This window comes from Prinia subflava, chromosome 27 (genome assembly GCF_021018805.1).
Source record: "Prinia subflava isolate CZ2003 ecotype Zambia chromosome 27, Cam_Psub_1.2, whole genome shotgun sequence".
In the NCBI taxonomy this organism is placed as follows: Eukaryota; Metazoa; Chordata; class Aves; order Passeriformes; family Cisticolidae; genus Prinia; species Prinia subflava.
Genome location: NC_086273.1, coordinates 2485163 through 2502477, shown reverse-complemented (window position 1 = coordinate 2502477; position 17315 = coordinate 2485163). Strand labels below are relative to the sequence as shown.

Genomic DNA, 17315 nt, shown 5'->3' with positions numbered 1-17315 from the left:
GATCCCTGGGCCATCCTGGGGGTGCCCTGGGATGGCTCTCAAGGGGATCTGTTCCATCCCCTTGCTGGGCACCCAGGGCAGGCTGACAGGCCTGCAGTTCCCCACATCCTCCTTGCAGCCCTTCTTGGGGATGGGCTCCCATTGGCACCTCCACTCCTCTGGGCCCTCCCTGCTGAGCCAGGACTGAGGAGAAATGATGGAGAACAGCTTGGGGACTTTACACAGACACAATCTCCAGGTTGCACATTATGTACTGGTCTGTTCAGTCCCCTACACCGGGTTCCCAACACATGATTTTTAATATTGTTGAGTTGTTTTCCTAGGGCTAGTATATATTCTGTTATGGGCTCTTCCTCTCCTTGTGATGATGTTCCCTTCTGCACCTCACAGGGTCGCCCACACAGGATCCCAAAGGGACTCAGTCCTTCCTTTGCCCTTGGCCTAGTTCATGTGTGTAAGAGAGCTGAAGGGAGAGACTGAGGCCAAGGCAGGTTGGCCTCCTGTCCTCATTTCACCATTTGCTGTTTGATCAGGTGCTTCATCTTTGCCACTTGTCCACTTGATTGGGGACTCTATGGAGTGTGTCATTGCCAATCTATACCCAGAATATTACTAATCTGTTGTACAACCTTTGAAATAAAATGGGCTCTTCTGTCTGAGGAGATGATGGCCGAACCCCAAATCGTGGTACAATTTCTTTGATCAGTACCTTGACCACCTCTTCAGCCTCAGCAGTTCTAGTGGGAAAGGCCTCAGGCCATCCTCAGAAGGTATCAGTCAATACCAATAAATAATGAATCCCCATTTTCTTGGGAGTTCTGAAATATCAATTTGCCATTGTTGGCCAGGGCCATTCTCTCTCCCAGTCTGACCCATTTCTGGCTTTGGAGTGTTTTTGGGATTAGTCTGAAGGCAGAGATCCCACTGTTGGGTTACTTGCCTTACTGCAGTGTGTCACTTTCTAGCTATGATGCCCCGAGTCAAGTGCTTATGCTGGGCCTCTGTTCCTCAGTGCCTCTTCTTATGCTCCTCCTTTCATATAGACCATATCAGATGGCTGGGTATGATTGCCTTTCCTTCTGGAGTGCAGGTTCACCTTCTTTAGTGTATTTCCCCTCATATCTGTGATTAGTTTTAGATCCTCTTTGTCATAATTTGGCTTAAGCTCAAGAGAAATTTTTCCATCCAGAATTAAAGCTCCTTCCATTTTGCCCTCTCTCTTTGCTGCTTCTTTTGCCTCTCTGTCCTCCAGCTTTGCTAATTCTGAGTTTGCTTTTTGATGTGCTCTGATGTGCATGATTGCTATTTTCTTTGGGAGCTGTACTGCCGTTCATAATCTCAGGATTTCTTTTGGAGCATCTTTTAGATCCAGGTGGCTTGAGCTCGTTGCTTCAATGGTTTCCAAGCAGTCCTGGTGTCCTGTTCCCCTGTGTTTCCACTGAGGAAAGAAGCTGCATTGACAATGTTAGTGACCACAATCTCCACATCATCTGTTCTACCATTATGGCTTGAGACCTCAGGAATCCCTGTGGAGGAAGCCAATGCCCGCCCTTCACTTTTAATACTGCAGACCCTGTATGGGACACCAGCACAGTCATTTTCTGTCCCAAGGTGAATTTCCCTGCCTCTTGGATGCTCAGCACCACGGCTGCTACCGCACCCAAGCACCCTGGCCATCCTTCTGCAGCTGCATCCAATTGCTCAGAAATGTAGGCAACTGCCCCACGGTGTGGTCCCAGATCTTGTGCTGATATTCCTGGGGTGATTCCCTGTTTCTCATGAGAAAACAAAAATAAAGGCTCACTCACATCAGGGAGCCCCAGGGCTGGAGCTGACATTAGGGCCTTTTTCAGTAGTTCCAAGGCCCGTGGAGCTGGTTTATCCCATTGGAGATGCTTCTGCTCGGTGTTGATCAGTGCATACAGGGCTGAACAAGCAGTCCATAATTACAGATCCAGAGGTGACACGACCCGGTCATTCCCAGAGAAGTTCTCAGCTCCTTTACAGTCTGTGCCTTTGGTGTTTGGCATGTAGCCTCCTTCCAGGCTCATCCCAAGGTCCTTTGCCCAGCACTAATCTCACAGCCCAAGTAAATGACTTCTCTCTGCATTATCTGGGCTTTCTTCTTAGACACTCGGTACCCTTGGAGCCCTAAAAATTTCAAGAGACTCACTGTCCAAGCCATGCAAGTATCTTCTGTTTCAGTGGCAATCAGGATGTCATCTAGGTCTTGTAGCAATCCTCCTTTCCCAGGTGGGGTTTCCCAAGATCCTTGGCAAGTTGATTGCCAAATATGGTGGGGGAATTTCTGAGGCAGTCCAGTCCAGCTGAGTTGAGTTCTTTGTCCACTTTTAGGATTTTCCCATTCAAAGGCAAAGATCTTTTGCCTGGCTTCATGGAGAGGGAGGCAAAAGAAAGCATCCTTCAAATCTGAAACAGTAAATCAAGTTAGTTCTGGTGTTAATACTGTTAACAAAGTAACATGAATTCTCTACTACAGCATATAAATCCTCTAATATTTTATTGACTGCTCTCAAATCCTGGACTACTCTATACGTTCCATCAGGTTTCGGGACCAGTAATATGGGAGTGTTGAAATCAGATTTGCATATTCCTAACAGGCCCCATTGTGAAAATATTGCTATTCCCAGCTGGATTCCTTCCCTATCTTCTTTCTTGAAGGGATATTGTTTTACTCTTACCACTCATTGTCCCTCCTTGAGCTTTACCTCTCCTGATGATGCAGTTTTGGCTCTTCCTGGCTTCTCCATGGCCCACATAGTACACCTAGGCTGTGATGTCTTCACTGATTTTTCCTTCTGTGGGGCCACAAACTAAAAGTAAACTCATAATTTCAATGTATTGTTGAGCGACTACCTCCAGAGGAATTTCCCCTTTTTTCAAATCTGATTACTGCATTTAATTGTTCAAGTCAATCCCTTCCCAGGAGTGCACGTGGCGAATTAGGCATATATATAAATTTGTGTATATCTACTTTTTTTCAAAATTTATATTTTTAGTAGTTCACAAAAGGAAGCCTTTTCAGCTTGGCCAGTGCCTCTTTTAATTATAATATGATCTTCTCTCTCCTGTGTTAAAGCTTTGTTTAAAACCGAATATATTGCCCTCATATCAACTAGAAATTCCACTTTTTCTTGCTCCTCTGCCTCCCCACAATTTCCTTCCAATGGGTCAGTATCCATCCTAAAGGATTTCTCTTGGGCACTTCTTTACTCTGCTGGCTTCCCATTTTAATTTTACTTATTGACACAAGAGGACAGTGTTACCACAAAAAGGCTGTCAAGTTCTACTTGGATATGCTTTCAAGAAGCACTCTGAAACCTAATTACTCAGAACCAAAATTCCCACCACCAAAAATAACGTGCAAGTACAAAAGACCATATATCCCACCACCTGTTGACAGAATTCCCCAACAAACACAATTTTGATAGCAGCAAGGATTATAGCAACAAAATGATAGACAAAACTGATAATACCTTGGGTTCTGCTCGAGCTACCCCAAAGCTCACAGCAGCCACCCTGCGTGCTCAGCAGAAATCCCCTTTTTCCACCTTTCCAAGACCTTTTCCCAACCATCAGCGCTTTCTGTCAGACGTCTCTGACACGCTGCCTTCGCCAGGCGTGGGCGTTCCCAGCGTCTCACAGGCGTCCCTGGGCCCTCCCTTCATTCCAGTCAAACACCCCTCACCTGCCCTGCAGAAGGTTCTTGTTGTCCTCCGCAGCAGCGGCCGGGGAGCGGAGGTCCTCCGGACAGACCCAGCCGCGGCTGGGAGTGTCCACTTCCCGCTGGCTCCTGCAGCCAGGCCCAGAGATCCGAGCCACGGCACCAAAACTGAGCTGCACAATGAGGACTTTGCAATTCAAACTGTAAAGCAGGTATGTTTTATTTCCTGCTGGGATGCACGGGGGATTTTCCACCATACCTGCGTACCTGGTTGAGACAGGTTTAAGGTTTAAATACACTCAGATCCCACAAAACCACCCCTCCCTGCCTGCCCATTCTCTGCCCACTCTCCACCTCCTTGCACTGCATATTATAATTAGTCTTCTCTGGTGCCATGGCTCCTGGTGGTTGCAGGCAGGGGTCTTCTGATGAAGTAAGAGGCCTTCCTCAGTTGTTAATGGTTTGACCTCTGCCTCTGGGCAGGCACAGTGAAGGTTTGGCTCATTCCCAGGTCAGTTTGTCCTGGCCAAAACCAGGAGCCTGGTTCTTACTGGTTTCTTAAGCCACAGGTTCTGCTTTATGGTGTTTTCACAATAACTAAGTCTTGCTTTACTGAGTTTTCATAACATACACAACATACATCTTATCTGATGGCCCTGAACGAGGAACTAAATGCTTGTATGTTCTTTTAGAAGTTTTTTTTTCTACTTTTACAAGATTGCTAAATAAGCTATATATTTCTGCTTCACCTCCATCTGCTTAAGCACAACATATGCTTCCAAAATTCTGAATTTTAGATAGGTTTCCAATATCAAACTGGCCTAAATTACCACAGTGCTGCTTCCTACCCTTCTTGTGAAAGCACAACACTTTGGCCAGCTTCCACTCCTCTGGAACCTCACCAGTGAGCCAGGACTGTTGGGAAATGATGGAGAGTGGCTTCACAAGCTCATCTGCCAGCTCCCTCATCACCCTGGGCTGGATCCCATCTGGGCCCATGGATTATGAACATCCAAGGGGCTCAGCAGTTCTCTGACTGCCTCCTCCTGGATAACAGGGGCACCATTCTGCTCCCTGACACCATCTCCCAGCCCAGGAGGGCAGCTGTCCTGAGACAAGCCATCTTCCCAGTAGAGACTGAGCCAAAGAAGGCGTTAAGCACTTCTGCCTTCTCCTCATCTGCAGTTTCTAAGTTCCCTCCAACATCCAGTAGAAAACAAAGGTTGGTCTTACCCTTCCTTTTGCTGTTAATATATTTGTAAAAACATTTTCATTATCCTTTACAAAAGTTGCCAAAATATCTTCAAACTAAGCTTTGGCTTCCCTAATTCTTTTTCCTACATGTTCCCATAAATACTTTCTGAGACACCTGACCCTCCTTTCAAAGATGATACATCCTCTTTTTATTCCTAAGGTCCATTGAAATCTCCTTGCCCATGCAGGCTGGACATTTGCCTTGTCAGCTCATCTTTCAGCACACAGGGACAGTCTGTTCCTCTGCCCTCAAGATCTCTGCCTTGGAGCACACCCACCTTTCCTGGACTCCTCTGTTTTTAAGGGCTGCTTCCCAAAGACCTCTGTGAAGAAATCTCCTAAATAGGCCAAAGTCTGCCCTCCAGAAGTCCAAAGTAAAAATCTTTTTGATGTTCCTCCTGATTTCACCAAATATTGAGAATTCTGTAATTTCATGATCCCTGTGCCCCAAGCAGCCTCCAACCACCACATCTCCCACCAGCCCTTCTCTATTTGCAAACAGCAGGTCTAACATAATCCCCCTCCCCTGGTGGCCTCACTCCACAGCTGTCACAAAAAGTTGTCCTCCATCCACTCCAAAACCTTCCTGGACTGCCTCTTTTCTGCTGTATTAAGTTCCCAGCAGATGTCTGCTAGGTTAAAGTCACCTACAAGAACAAGGGCTGGTGATCCTGAAACATTCTCCAGCTGCTTCTAGAAGAAGTTGTTCACCTCTTCTCCCTGCTTGGGTGGACGATAACAGACTCCCAGTAGGGACCCCTGGTAGCCTTTCCTGTTTTCTTAGGGTAGAACAGGAACAATGAAAACCTTACCAATGGCACAACTCCCCAGCCCACAAGGGGAAAGGAAAGAAAATGTTGTCAAGTTCTCAAAACCTTTCTCCTGCTTTACTGCAAGACTCCTGCAGCACAAATGGTGTGGGAAGTCAAGAGAAGCTGCATGGGTGGGGTATCTTGTGACAGAAGCTGCAACTCATTCTCCAGGAAAGGTTACATGAAAGAGCAGACAGGACTGTGGAGAAGATTCTGGGAAAATGGAAACAGCTTTTAAAATAAAAATGAAAGTGGAAAGAAACAATCCAAGATGTTTTTCTCTGTTTATTTCTGTGTCAACCTTTCCATCTTAAACGACTTCTCCATCCCATTAATTCCAAATGGGTCTCACCTCTGACATCCAAGTCTTGACAAGTTTTAGACACTGTAAAATACCATGAGCTGCATCCAGTTTGCCTTTCCCTGTTTTTCTTGGAAAGCAATGCTGGAGACACAAGTGCAGTGCTTGGGTCAGGTACAAATTCTGCATTCAGGGAATGTGCTGTGACAGTGTCTGACCCTCAGCAGGGCCAATGCACAGCAGCAGCCAAGGGGATTCCTCTGTCACTGTGCAGGAGTCAAGACTCTGGGTCTTGGCTGAACACGGCCAAGTTCCCGTGTTTGGACAGGCTCAGGGGTTGCCCCGGGGAGCGCTGGGCTCAGCGCGAGGCCAAGGGGGCAACGGAAAAAACTGACACGGAAGCAAACGGCCCTGGGGCTTCAGTTGCAGCAGCAGCAGCGGCAACAGCAGCAGCAGCAGCAAAGAAAAAAGCGGCTTTGCCGACCAACCCGTGCTTCCCCTCTCCCTCTCCCACAGTCCTGAAACCTCTTCCAGTCTCCCTTTCTCGGTGTCCCCTCCTTTTCCAGTCTCTCTCTTCCCTTCCAGGCTGGGCCATGCCCCCGACCCGCCCTCAGCCCCAAGCGGGGCTGCCCCGTCCCTGCCCCCGGGCATCTCACCGTGGTCTCGCCTTCGCCCAGCTCTGGCCGTCATGGCTGGGGCGCTGCTTGGCGGGCATGAGTGCCTGGGGCTGGGGTGGCATCGCCGGCCTTTGGCTGCGCCTGTGCCGAGCCTGGCCCCGACCCCGGCCCCAGCCCCAGCCCCTGCTCCGGCCCCGGCCCCTGCTCCGGCCCCGGCCCCGGCCCCGGCCCTGGCCCCAGCCCCAGCCCCTGCCCTGGACCCGGCCCCGGCCCCGACCCTGGCCCCAGTCCCGGCCCCGGCTCTGGCCCCTACCCCCGCTCCTCCCAGGGCCCGCAGGGGACACAGGCACTGCGGTCACTCCCGCCGCCTCCGCTGCGGCTTCCCCGGCCCGAGCTCCTCCGCTCGGCAGCGCGGCTGCCGGCCCTGAGCCGCCGCTGTCCCATTGCCAGGAGCGAACCCCTGGGGATGCCCAGCCCAGGCCGCTCGAGGCACCCTCAGGGGCCGTTCCTGGCCCCGGGCCGAGCGCTGACAGCCGCGTCTCGCCGGCAGGGAAGGCGCAGCAGCCCCTCCAGGAGCAGAACCGCCTGGGGTCACTGCTGGGCCGCGGCGGCTTCGGCAGCGTCTGGGCGGCCACACGGCTCTCAGACCGTGCCCCGGTGAGTGGCGGGGCCGGTGGCCAGTGGACGAGGAAGGAGCAGAGGAGGAGGAGGAGGGCGGAGGAGAAGGAGGCTGGGGCTGGGCAGGGCAGGCAGTGAGCTCAGCCCGCTGCTCCTCTTGCCTTGCAGGTGGCCATCAAAAAGGTGCCACGGAACCGCATTCAGCACTGGGGCAAACTGGTGAGTGAGCGGGGCCAGCGGGAGAAGCTGGGCCATGCCGGGCGGGGATGAGCTGAGGCCTGGCAGGGTGGAAGCTGCCAGGATGCCTGGAGGGAGAGCGGGTGTGAGGCCAGCGAAGGGCACAGAGCATCCCGGGCTGGCTGAGGGGTCCCCGACCCCTGGCACAGCCTCAGCCCCACTGACGGCATCGTGCTCCTCCCACAGCCCAACGGCACCAGCGCACCCCTGGAGATCGTGCTGCTGCACAAGGTCTCCACTGGCTTCCCTGGTGTCGTCCAGCTGCTGGAGTGGATGGAGCTCCCCAATGACATCGTCATCATCATGGAGCGCCCGGAGCGGTGTCAGGACCTCCAGCACTTCATTCGGGCACGGGGGTTCCTGTGTGAGGAGGTGGCGCGGGAGCTGTTCCGCCAGGTGCTGGAGGCCGTGCGGCACTGCACCAGCTGCGGGGTCCTGCACCGCGACATCAAACCAGAGAACATCCTGGTTGACCTGGCCACCGGGCAGGCCAAACTGATTGATTTTGGCTGTGGCACCTACCTGCAGGACACAGCCTACACACGCTTTGCAGGTGAGCCCTTGCCGGGGTGTTTCCTTGTTCTAGACATCTCCTGGCCCAACATGTCACAGCACAGCCTGGGTGTGGCACTGGGGATTCTCCCTTTCCCTGCCAGTCATGGCACTACGTTTTCCGCCCAGTTGCCTTTGAGCAGGTGTGGGTGTGGGTTCTAGCAGCTTCCAACCCTGCTGGCAGCCTTTGCCAGCAACTCTGCCCAGGACTGGGGCTGGGGCTGGGTCAGCCACCCTGACAGAAACACCCGTGGCTGTGGGTAGCAGAGAGTGGGGGAGCCAGAACCTGTGCACCAGACAGTTTGGTGTGCAGGTGAGAAAGGGCTGGGACTGCTGTGCTAGCCCTGTTTGCTTTGGGTTCAAAATGTTTTTGGGGCAATGCAGACAGGGAGGAAGAAGGCATGGTTTTATCCAGCACTGAGTGGGGTTTTCCTTGTCACAGTTGGGTCTTGCCAGGGCTTCCCCTGCCCTCTTCCAACACCAGTGGCTTCTTTTCCAGCCCCAAGTTTGCACACAAGTCCCAGGTGCTGGCCAGAGGGCAGCAGGTCACACCACGTGCCTCTGGGGCAGCCCCTGCATGCTCAGGGATGCTGGGGCCAGGCTCTGGGAGCAGCAGCATCCCCCTGATGAAATCCATCTGTATTCCATAGGAACACCATCATACAGCCCCCCGGAATGGAACAACTATGGCTGGTACTATGGACAGCCAGCTACCATCTGGTCCCTGGGCATCCTGCTGCACCAGATGGTCTGTGGGGAGCACCCTTTCAGGAGGGGCCACAGGATCAGCTGGGACCATCAGCTCTCGCTGCCACCACGGCTCTCTCAAGGTGAATCCTCATCTCTGGGCATGGGGGGAATACCAGTGATGGGAGACAGCAGCGGGCTCGTGAGCATCCTGCTCTGGCAGCTGCTAAGGAGGTGGCACATGTCCTGCTGTCCTGCTCTCCTCCAAAACAGGGAATTCCTGGGAAGTTTAGGCCCAGCTCTGACCACATCTAGCATGGCCTGGGAATGGGAACAGTGGGGCAAAGCGGACAGGAGCCTTCTCCAACTGACCGGCGGTTTCTGGTTTCTCCCTGCAGAGTGTCAAGATGTCATCAGGCGGTGTTTATCCATTCATGATGTGGACAGGCCTTCAGTAGAAGACCTGTTCTGTCATCCTTGGATGCAGGATATTCATCTGCCATAGAAGAAGGGACAGAGCCACAGGCACACTTTGATGCAGGGCTCTGGTAAGTTCCAGATCCATACAATCCTTGGCAATCAGAAGCAAAGAAACCCAGACGTTTTTGTCCTGCCTGTGTCACTGCACAGGGCTCATCAGATGGGAACACACAGCCCCTGTGCTAGAGCTGAGCTGCTCTGCCCAGCACTGCTGGCTGCCATCCCAGCTGCTTTGGCTTGTCCTGGGTCACTGCCAGCTGGGGCCCTGGGCAGAACACTGACAGCCTGGTCTCACCCCAGGGAAGGAGAAGGAGCCCCTGGAAAAGCTGTACCAGGTGGGGCTGCTGCTACTGGAGACAGCCAGGACGACATCAAGGATGACAACCTCTTCCTTTACCAGGCCACCACAAAGCTGAAGCTGATGGACTTCAATTCTGGCACCTTCTTCAAAGCCAGGCTCCACAGAGAATTTGCAGATGAGTGCACACACAGGGGGATGCTCCCAGATTTGGGCATGGCACAGCCTGGCTGGGAAACAAAGGTTTCCCTTTGCTGGGGTGGATGCATTTGATTTTTCAGTGGGCTGCCAAGCTGCTTTTTGTCAGGGCTGGGGCCATGGGCTGGGGTGGGTATGAAATGGGAGTGGGGTCCTGGCCCTGCCAACAGCCCCCAGTATCCACTGTGCCTTTTCCCTCATTTCCCCTTTTTGTCTGTAGTCTATTTTTGTTAATTTGCTGTTTGTTTTTCTAAAGGAAGCGTTCTAGGTGGTGTCCAGTCTGGATCAGGAAGTGCTTGGGACCAGCCGTGCCGTGGATGGGCCGTGCCCTTGGAGAAGGCTGAGGACATCGTTTGGGAGCAGCTTTTCTTCCAGCGGCGGATGGCGTCAGGTGGGTCCCGTCTTCTTGGCCTGGGTGGGATCAGAGCTTTTGGGAGATGGCAGCCAGCACAGGAGCATCCTGCTGTGGGCAGCTGCTGAGGAGGTGGATGTGCCACGGCTGGCTGCAGGCTGGGCACATGTCCTGCCCTCCTGCTCTGCTGCCAAGGGCAGCAATGATGGGCAGCTCTGGGCACTGCTCTGGGCACGGCCAGCATGGCCTGGGCACGGCAGGCACTGGGACAAGGGGGACAGGAGCCTTCAGCTGACGGGTGGGTTCTGGTTTGTCTCCTTGCAGTCGGGCTCTGCGGGTGCTGAGGCTGCTCTGGGCTCTGCCAGGGCTCTGCTGCAACTCAGCCCCGGGCCAGAGTCATCCAAGGAAGAAATGGTGTGACCTGCAGCAGAGACTTGCTTGAGCATTTGGGAAATGCAGCTCAAGTTTTCAGAGTGTACATCTCGGAGGGAAAACATCACACCCTCCAAAAATAAACTTGTTCAATAACTTCGTAAATGCAATCAATCTGTGATGCCCCCAGATGACATTTATCAGCTTGCCAAAGCTTTAGCTCAGCCATTCTCTGAACATTTCTCTCTCCCACCAGCTATTGACTCTCACAACTGCTCCCTCCTTTCCCCCAGTGAGTTCCCAGCCCATCACAGTCTCCATCACACTGTTGCCTTCCTTGATGCCCCTCCCCACCAGAAAGACCAAATCCCAGGTTTAGGGCCTCATCCTGTCACTGGATGAAGAGCAACAATGTCTCAGAAGTCCTGTGGCATTTTAGTGTCATTCAGAGCTGCTGTTCAGCCCTCAGCTCTTCTCAGTGCTGAGTTCCTGCTCCCTTTTCCTTGTCCTTCCAGCAGGATGAGCTCTGGGAATCCCTTTCAGCCTCCCCACTGTTCCCTGTCCACCCACCCACCTCACTCAGGTGAAGCTGAAGCTTCTTTGTCTCCTCTGGCACACCAGTGCAGTCCCCTCTGCAGGGAGCCCCAGCCCCAGGGCACAGCACACAGCAGTGCAGTGCGGGCTGGAGCAGCTGCCCTGCACCCCTGGCTTGGCTGTTTGTGCCAAGGAAATGCTCCCTGTCTGCAGCTCTGCCTGCAGGATGGCCCCAGGGCAGAGCCCAGCCGGGCTCCCACTGCATCCCCTGAAGCTTGGGGCAGGCAGTGGTGCCAGGGCTGGGGGTCATGGGGAGCACCCAGAGCTGTGGCTTGCACTCAGTGTTTGCAAGGGTTGTGTTCTCATCTCCTGCAGCCTGTGGGGAAAACAAGCTGTGCTGCCAGGCCAGCAGTGCCCCTGTGGGCAGGGACAAGGCTGAAGGGCTTTCCCATTGCAGAGGAGGCGGCACTGAGCCTTGTCAGGGCCTGGCAGGGCTGGAGCTGGGTCTGGCCTGCTGTGCGGGACTCGCTGCCACCAACCGGCCCCACCCGCCGCGCTGCGTCCTCCAGGGACAGAAGGGTCTGTGTGTGCCAGGGGCTCTGGGATGTGTCTGTACCCATGGACAGAAGGGTCTGTGTGTGCCAGGGGCTCTGGGATGTGTCTGTATGCATGGACAGAAGGGTCTGTGTGTGCCAGGGGCTCTGGGATGTGTCTGTACCCATGGACAGAAGGGTCTGTGTGTGCCAGGGGCTCTGGGATGTGTCTGTATGCATGGACAGAAGGGTGTGTGTGTGCCAGGGGCTCTGGGATGTGTCTGTATGCATGCACAGAAGGGTCTGTCTGTGTCAGGGTTTCTATAATGTCTTTGTACCCATGGGTATGGAATCAACACCAAGAGTGAAAGTGTCAGTCACATTCCTTGCACACTCCTTCCTTTCTGTACAAGGTTCTGTACACATCCATGCACACCCTCACGTATAAATATATTAAAAGGATAGGGATGGATAAGGATTTCCCACAGAGATTTAACTTTGGCATAACTCACTTGTAAGCCAACAGGCAAGGGTTTGTTTTTTTTTTCCCCAGCTCTGTGTGAGTAGGTGTCCAAGAGCTGAAGGGAGCAGCATTTGATAAGCAGTTTCAGGATTTCTAGGCAGCAAGGGGAGCTGACAACCATCCATGTAACTCACGTATTCATGGGGATGGGCTGCTGGTTCTTTAGGAATATGGCACAGTGGAGACACGAGACTTGGGAAAATCCCAGCTCTCTGTGGATCTGTGCAAAAGTGGAGCAGCAGAAACACTTTGTGTCTGCTTTGGGAGACATAAGGTCTAAGGAGCTGGGGTGGCAGAGGGTGACCTGGGCTGGTGGCAGGTGAAGTCCTGTTTCATGACATCCCAGAGTGGCACAGGACAGAGCTCAAGGTACCCCCAACCCCACTGATGAAGTCTTTGTGATGCTGCACATCCTCGAGGAAAGGCTGCTGTCAAACAATGTATTGGGATATATAACTTTTTTTGCAACATTTCAGGTCCAAGTTTCAAACGGCAAAATTTTTACACTCAAGACACAGACATGCACAATACATACTTGAATTTCCTACTGCTTCAACCACAATATAAAGTATCTTAACATTGGAAAAAAACCCCAAAATTTTAAAAGATGGCAGCTTTTTGGTCCTTGCCACTAGCACATTTAGCAAGTAACAGAGTTTTTCCTTTTCAAAAGGTCACTTAATCCAAGATTTCAGAAGCTTTCTCACTACACATTCGAGTACTGTTTCTTTAGTTCGTTTTGTTTTGGGTTTGGTTTTTTTTTTCTGTTATTTTCTTCTCTTTCTTCTTCTTTTTCTAAAAAAGAAACCATGACCTAAAAAAGGCATGTCCTTTGCTGCTGGTTCCCATGTGGAGCAGCTCCCTTCCCGCTGGCTGAGCTGCTCAGGCACAGCCCGGCAGCTCCTGGCCCTGCAGGGCTGAGGCTTTTCCCCGGTGCTGGGCACAGACTGATGGAGCAGCACTGCAGAACACGAGCACACACAGAGGGAGCAGAAGCAGCTGCCTTTGTGCACCTGCAGCTCCAAGGGCCAAACTCTGAGCAGACAGGGCTGCAGGAGACTGGCAGGCTCCCTGTTTGCTGTGCTGCCCCACTTGTGGGCGGCCCAGCTCTGCAGGGCAGAGGAGAACAAGGGGCAGCTCCCTGCCAGCCCCAGCCCAGGGACCCCTGCGGCCCCGGGGCTTGGGGCACTGTCAGCACCCGCTGCTGCAGCCACCGCCTCTGCTGGCACTGCCAGCAACAACCAACCTGGGGCTGAGCCCAGGGAGCAGCAGCAGGGCCTGGAGCTGATCCCTCACTCTGGGCAGGGCTGCACAAATGACCCCCACAGCAGCAGCAGCAGCAGCAGCACATGGAGCTGACTTTGAGCACAGCCCTGCCACTCTTCCCGCCCGTGTGCAGGGGTGTCACAGCAGCCTGAGGCACCTGGGAGCCCTCAGGGCCAGCAGGGACTTGAGATGGCAGCCCTGGGCTCCTGGGGCTTGTGCAAGGAACACAGGTGGGGACTCCCTCTCCATGTGCAGCTTCCAGATGGAAAAGGCTGCTGTGCCCAGGCAGCTCCAAGGGCAGAGAAAGAAGGAGCTCGACCACGGGATCTGTGCCAGTGCCACAGTCCTGGGCAGCAGCCACCGAGCACAGGGGAACAGAGGGCACAGCAAGAGGGACAAAAGCAGGCAAGGCCAGAGCCTGGGAAGAACCAGAGCTGGGAGCAGGAACAGCTGCTCCATTGCACTCTTGGAGAAAGCTCTGGGCTGGTTCAAAGCTCTGAAAGGTGTGAAGGGCAGAGAGGAGGCCACACCAAACACTGCTCCTGTTTCCACACCCTCCCCTCTCAGTGTCCCAGAAGGAATTGCATGAGCTGTATTCTTCTCTCTGAGTCATCTCGTTCAGCATGAGCAGCTGAGCACCAGGAGCTGAAGGAGCTGAAGCCTTAGGCCACAAGAGCTGAGCAAGAGGAAACTTTTGGAGCTAAGTAATGCTGCTAACATGGAGTTGGATGAATCCAGCAGATGGAATCCTGGAATTATGGAATCCTTTCTGTTGGAAAAGACCTCTGAGCACATCCAGTCCAGCCGTTCACCCAGCAGTGTCAAGGCCAGTACTAAACCATGTCCCTGAAGTGCCAAGGCCTGGACAACAGGCCCTGAGTGAGGCCTGAACAACAGGCCCTGAGCCAAAGGTGACCTCTGGATGAACCTTCCAACCAAAGGTTATCTTTGTATCTGCTCATTCATGAAATATACATTGTCGTTAGCTCTCTTATAGATGTATCCACTCATTAGTTAGACATGGATTGACATTCCTGTATTTGGAAGCCAGACAAGGCCACAAAATCTGACATCTGGCCTTGTTTGCAGCTCTATGGTCAGAGTCCCTTGGTTCCTCCTTGAGCCCTGGCCAGGCTTTGGGAGGAACCCAAGAGGAGAATGAAACCAGATGTTCCTGCACTAGAAGTGCTGTCAGTTTGTTTATTCAGCACTGTCAGAGCTGGGCCCTCTCCCAGCCAGGCTGGAGCCTCACCTGTGGCTGGAGGCCCCTGCAGGAATTCCCAGTGTCCGGGAGTGGCTCTGCAGCCCTTGGCTGTGACAGCTTCCCCAGCTGATGGGTGGGTCTGGGTGATGGCAAAGTCTGAGGGTGACTGGTGCTGTCTCTTAATCACTGCAGGTAATCCTTGGTAGTGATGATTGGGTGCATTGCTGAGCTTCTCCTTTTGTGATTCTTTGCAGTTTTGCATTCTAATAAATCCCACCATTGCTGAACTTTGTGTCTGTGTCTTTGGTGCTGACCCTGCTCAGGAGCAGAACAGACACTGCAGCCCCAGAGAATCAAAGGTGCCTTGTGACACTGCGGGGCCTGGTGTGACCAAGGGAACCACAGTGACACTGTGGGGCCACAAAGAACCAAGGGGTCATTGTGACACTGCAGGGACTGTTATAACCAAAGTTCCATTGTTTTCCTCTTCCTGCCCCAGCCCCGCAGAGAAGCTCAGCCCTGTCTGGCCCAGCAACAGGAACTGGAGGCACTGGAGGTCAGGGACAGCCACTCTGTGTCTGCAATGCTCAGGAGATTCTCAGCTCAGGCAGCTCCCGCAGCCCCAGGGCCAGCCCCGCTGCCCAGAACAGCAGCAGAGAGTTGGCCCCGGGGCTCCTCAGGAAGCTCCTGCTACCCCAGGGACAGGGCAGCCTCTTGCCAGGGCTCCTCTGCACACCCAGGGGCTCCTGCTCTGCTCCTGGCACATGCCAGCTGCCCCCAGAGCCTTTCCCAGGGGAACACGTCTGTGCTGGCCTGAGCAGCCACTGCTGCAGCCCCTGCCCTGCTGCCCACAGCCCCGAGCTGGGGCTGCTGCTCTGCAGAGCACGGGGGCTGTGCTGCCCGGGGCCCTGGGCTGCCTCTGCTGGGCTCTGCTGCTCAGGCTGGGACACAGAGGCAGCTGATGGTGCTCCCTGCACTGACCCCCTCCCACACAGCCTCTGCTGGGGCTATGGAGGGGGCTCAGAGGTGCCTGCCTTTTTCCAGGGCTGCCAGATGGCCTTGGGGCTGCCCTGCATCCTCCTGGGGAAGTTCCCTGAGGGTCAGACCAGTCAGTGCCCAGACTCCTTTCCCTGTGCCTGCTGTGTCCCCTGGGCTGCAGAGCTCTCCTGGCCCACAGCAGACATTCAGTCCCTGATCCCGGGGTGACCCCACCCTGGCCAGACCTGTGCCCAGTGAGCCCCAGTCCCTGCTGATCCCTGGCACACACTGTCCCTGCAGGTCCCCTGTTTTTGGAGAAGATGAAAATTTAGTGGGAAAGTTTTACAGATATGAATGTTTTGCAGAAGGTTCTCTAGAAATGAAATCAAGTTTTAATACAGAAAAATCAAACATGTTTAGGCTAGGAATTGCTGAGTTAGTTGTTACTAAACAAAGGTTGAGATGAGTTGGAGACTTCTATGGCTAGAGCAAAGGATATGTTGACCACAAACAAAGAAGATGTTCTTACCAAGCAGAAATAAGTCTTAGAAAAGCAAAAGATACCATAAGCAAACAAAAACTATGTTTTTACCAAGTACAAACCAAGTCTAAGAATTTTCCACTGCAAGAAAACAGAAAAACAACTTTGAGCTTAAACTGTAACACAATATGGTAATGTTAGTAGCTATGATAGGCTAGAGGTAATGCTGAAGGTATTGTGTATGATGCTGATTGGTTTCTATGCATTAATATGCTCAGCAAACAAAACTAGACTGCTGCAATAAACAGCATTTTGGAAAAGAGTCGCCTGTCGTCCCCGCATCTCTGTTGTCTGGCTCTTACACCCTGTGTTCTCCTGGCAGCTCCCAAGGCCCTCCAGAAAAACCTTCCCCTGCCATCAGCCCTGGCACAAGCTGCAGAGCCTCAGGAAGGTTCAGCACAGAGCATTCACCATCTGATGGGTCCTGGCCACCAACAAGCAGAACCTGACCCAGACCTGAGTCCCTTGAAGGCCACACTGGGACCCCAATCTCATCCCACTGAGCCCTGGGAGACAAAGGAACACAAGGAGCCTCTTCAGAGTCTGATCCTTGGGCCTGTTGCTGAGCGTGACTCTGGAGGAGAGCAAAGCCTTCCTGGCCTGCCCTCAGGAGATGCCCTTTGCTGCTGCAGCTGCTGTGCTGTGTCCCAGCTGTGTCCCAGCAGTGCCCATGGCCTGTCCCTGCCTGTGGGCACAGCAGGGACACGCAGCAGGACAGTGACCAAGCTGCCACAGCCCTGGGGCCTTACAGCCACAGAAGGGCTGGCAAGGAGAGGCTGCAGCTGGGAAGAGCAGCTGTGGCAAGAGGCAGGGCCATTGTCCCTGGCTGTGCTGCTGTGCTGGGAGTCTCTTCCCTGCACCTCTGCTCACAGGCACTGCCCCTGCAGAGACAGAGAAGGGCTCAGGAAGCATCTTGGACACACAGGGCAGAGCAGGACACTTTATTTTACATCAATGCACAGTGATCATGGCTCCTCACTGTCTCTGCTTAACACAAGCATGGTGGATACTGTGTGGGAAATGGATTTGTAGAGAATTCTCAAAGCCTGACAGAAGGCTCACATAGTATGTATCTGTATGCAAAGTCTGAGAAAAAATATGCTGACTTAGGAAGGCCATAGAATAGGAGAGACATTGTTGAGAGAGAAATTGAACTAGAAACAAGTTTCAAATGATGACCTTGCAAATAGACTAGATATTTCAGAGAAATAGAACTATGAAAGATCTATTGTAGTAGGAATCAGGTGAGGTGTTTTTAGATGATTGGCTTAAA

The 17315-nt window shown here is 53.2% G+C and overlaps 2 protein-coding genes across 2 annotated transcripts in view; one reads left to right on the top strand and one right to left on the bottom strand.

Moving 5' to 3' along the window:
- LOC134562336 (zinc finger protein 664-like) overlaps positions 1 to 17315 on the bottom strand; it is a 455591-nt gene that overhangs the window by 333118 nt on the left and 105158 nt on the right.
- LOC134562274 (serine/threonine-protein kinase pim-2-like) lies at positions 3188 to 9840 on the top strand. Its single transcript, XM_063419661.1, has 8 exons — positions 3188 to 3191; positions 3641 to 3897; positions 6619 to 7326; positions 7456 to 7506; positions 7711 to 8077; positions 8727 to 8906; positions 9162 to 9311; positions 9544 to 9840. Exons 1-7 carry the CDS (start codon positions 3188 to 3190, stop codon positions 9266 to 9268), a joined length of 1674 nt encoding a protein of 557 aa, XP_063275731.1. The 3' UTR covers positions 9269 to 9311; positions 9544 to 9840.

Excerpts from the sequence above, each read along its gene's own strand:
- LOC134562274 (XM_063419661.1), top strand. Across the intron at positions 3,898-6,618 it reads CAATTCAAACTGTAAAGCAG|TCTCTCTCTTCCCTTCCAGG; the intron begins GTATGTTTTATT and ends CTCCTTTTCCAG. Across the intron at positions 8,078-8,726 it reads AGCCTACACACGCTTTGCAG|GAACACCATCATACAGCCCC; the intron begins GTGAGCCCTTGC and ends TGTATTCCATAG.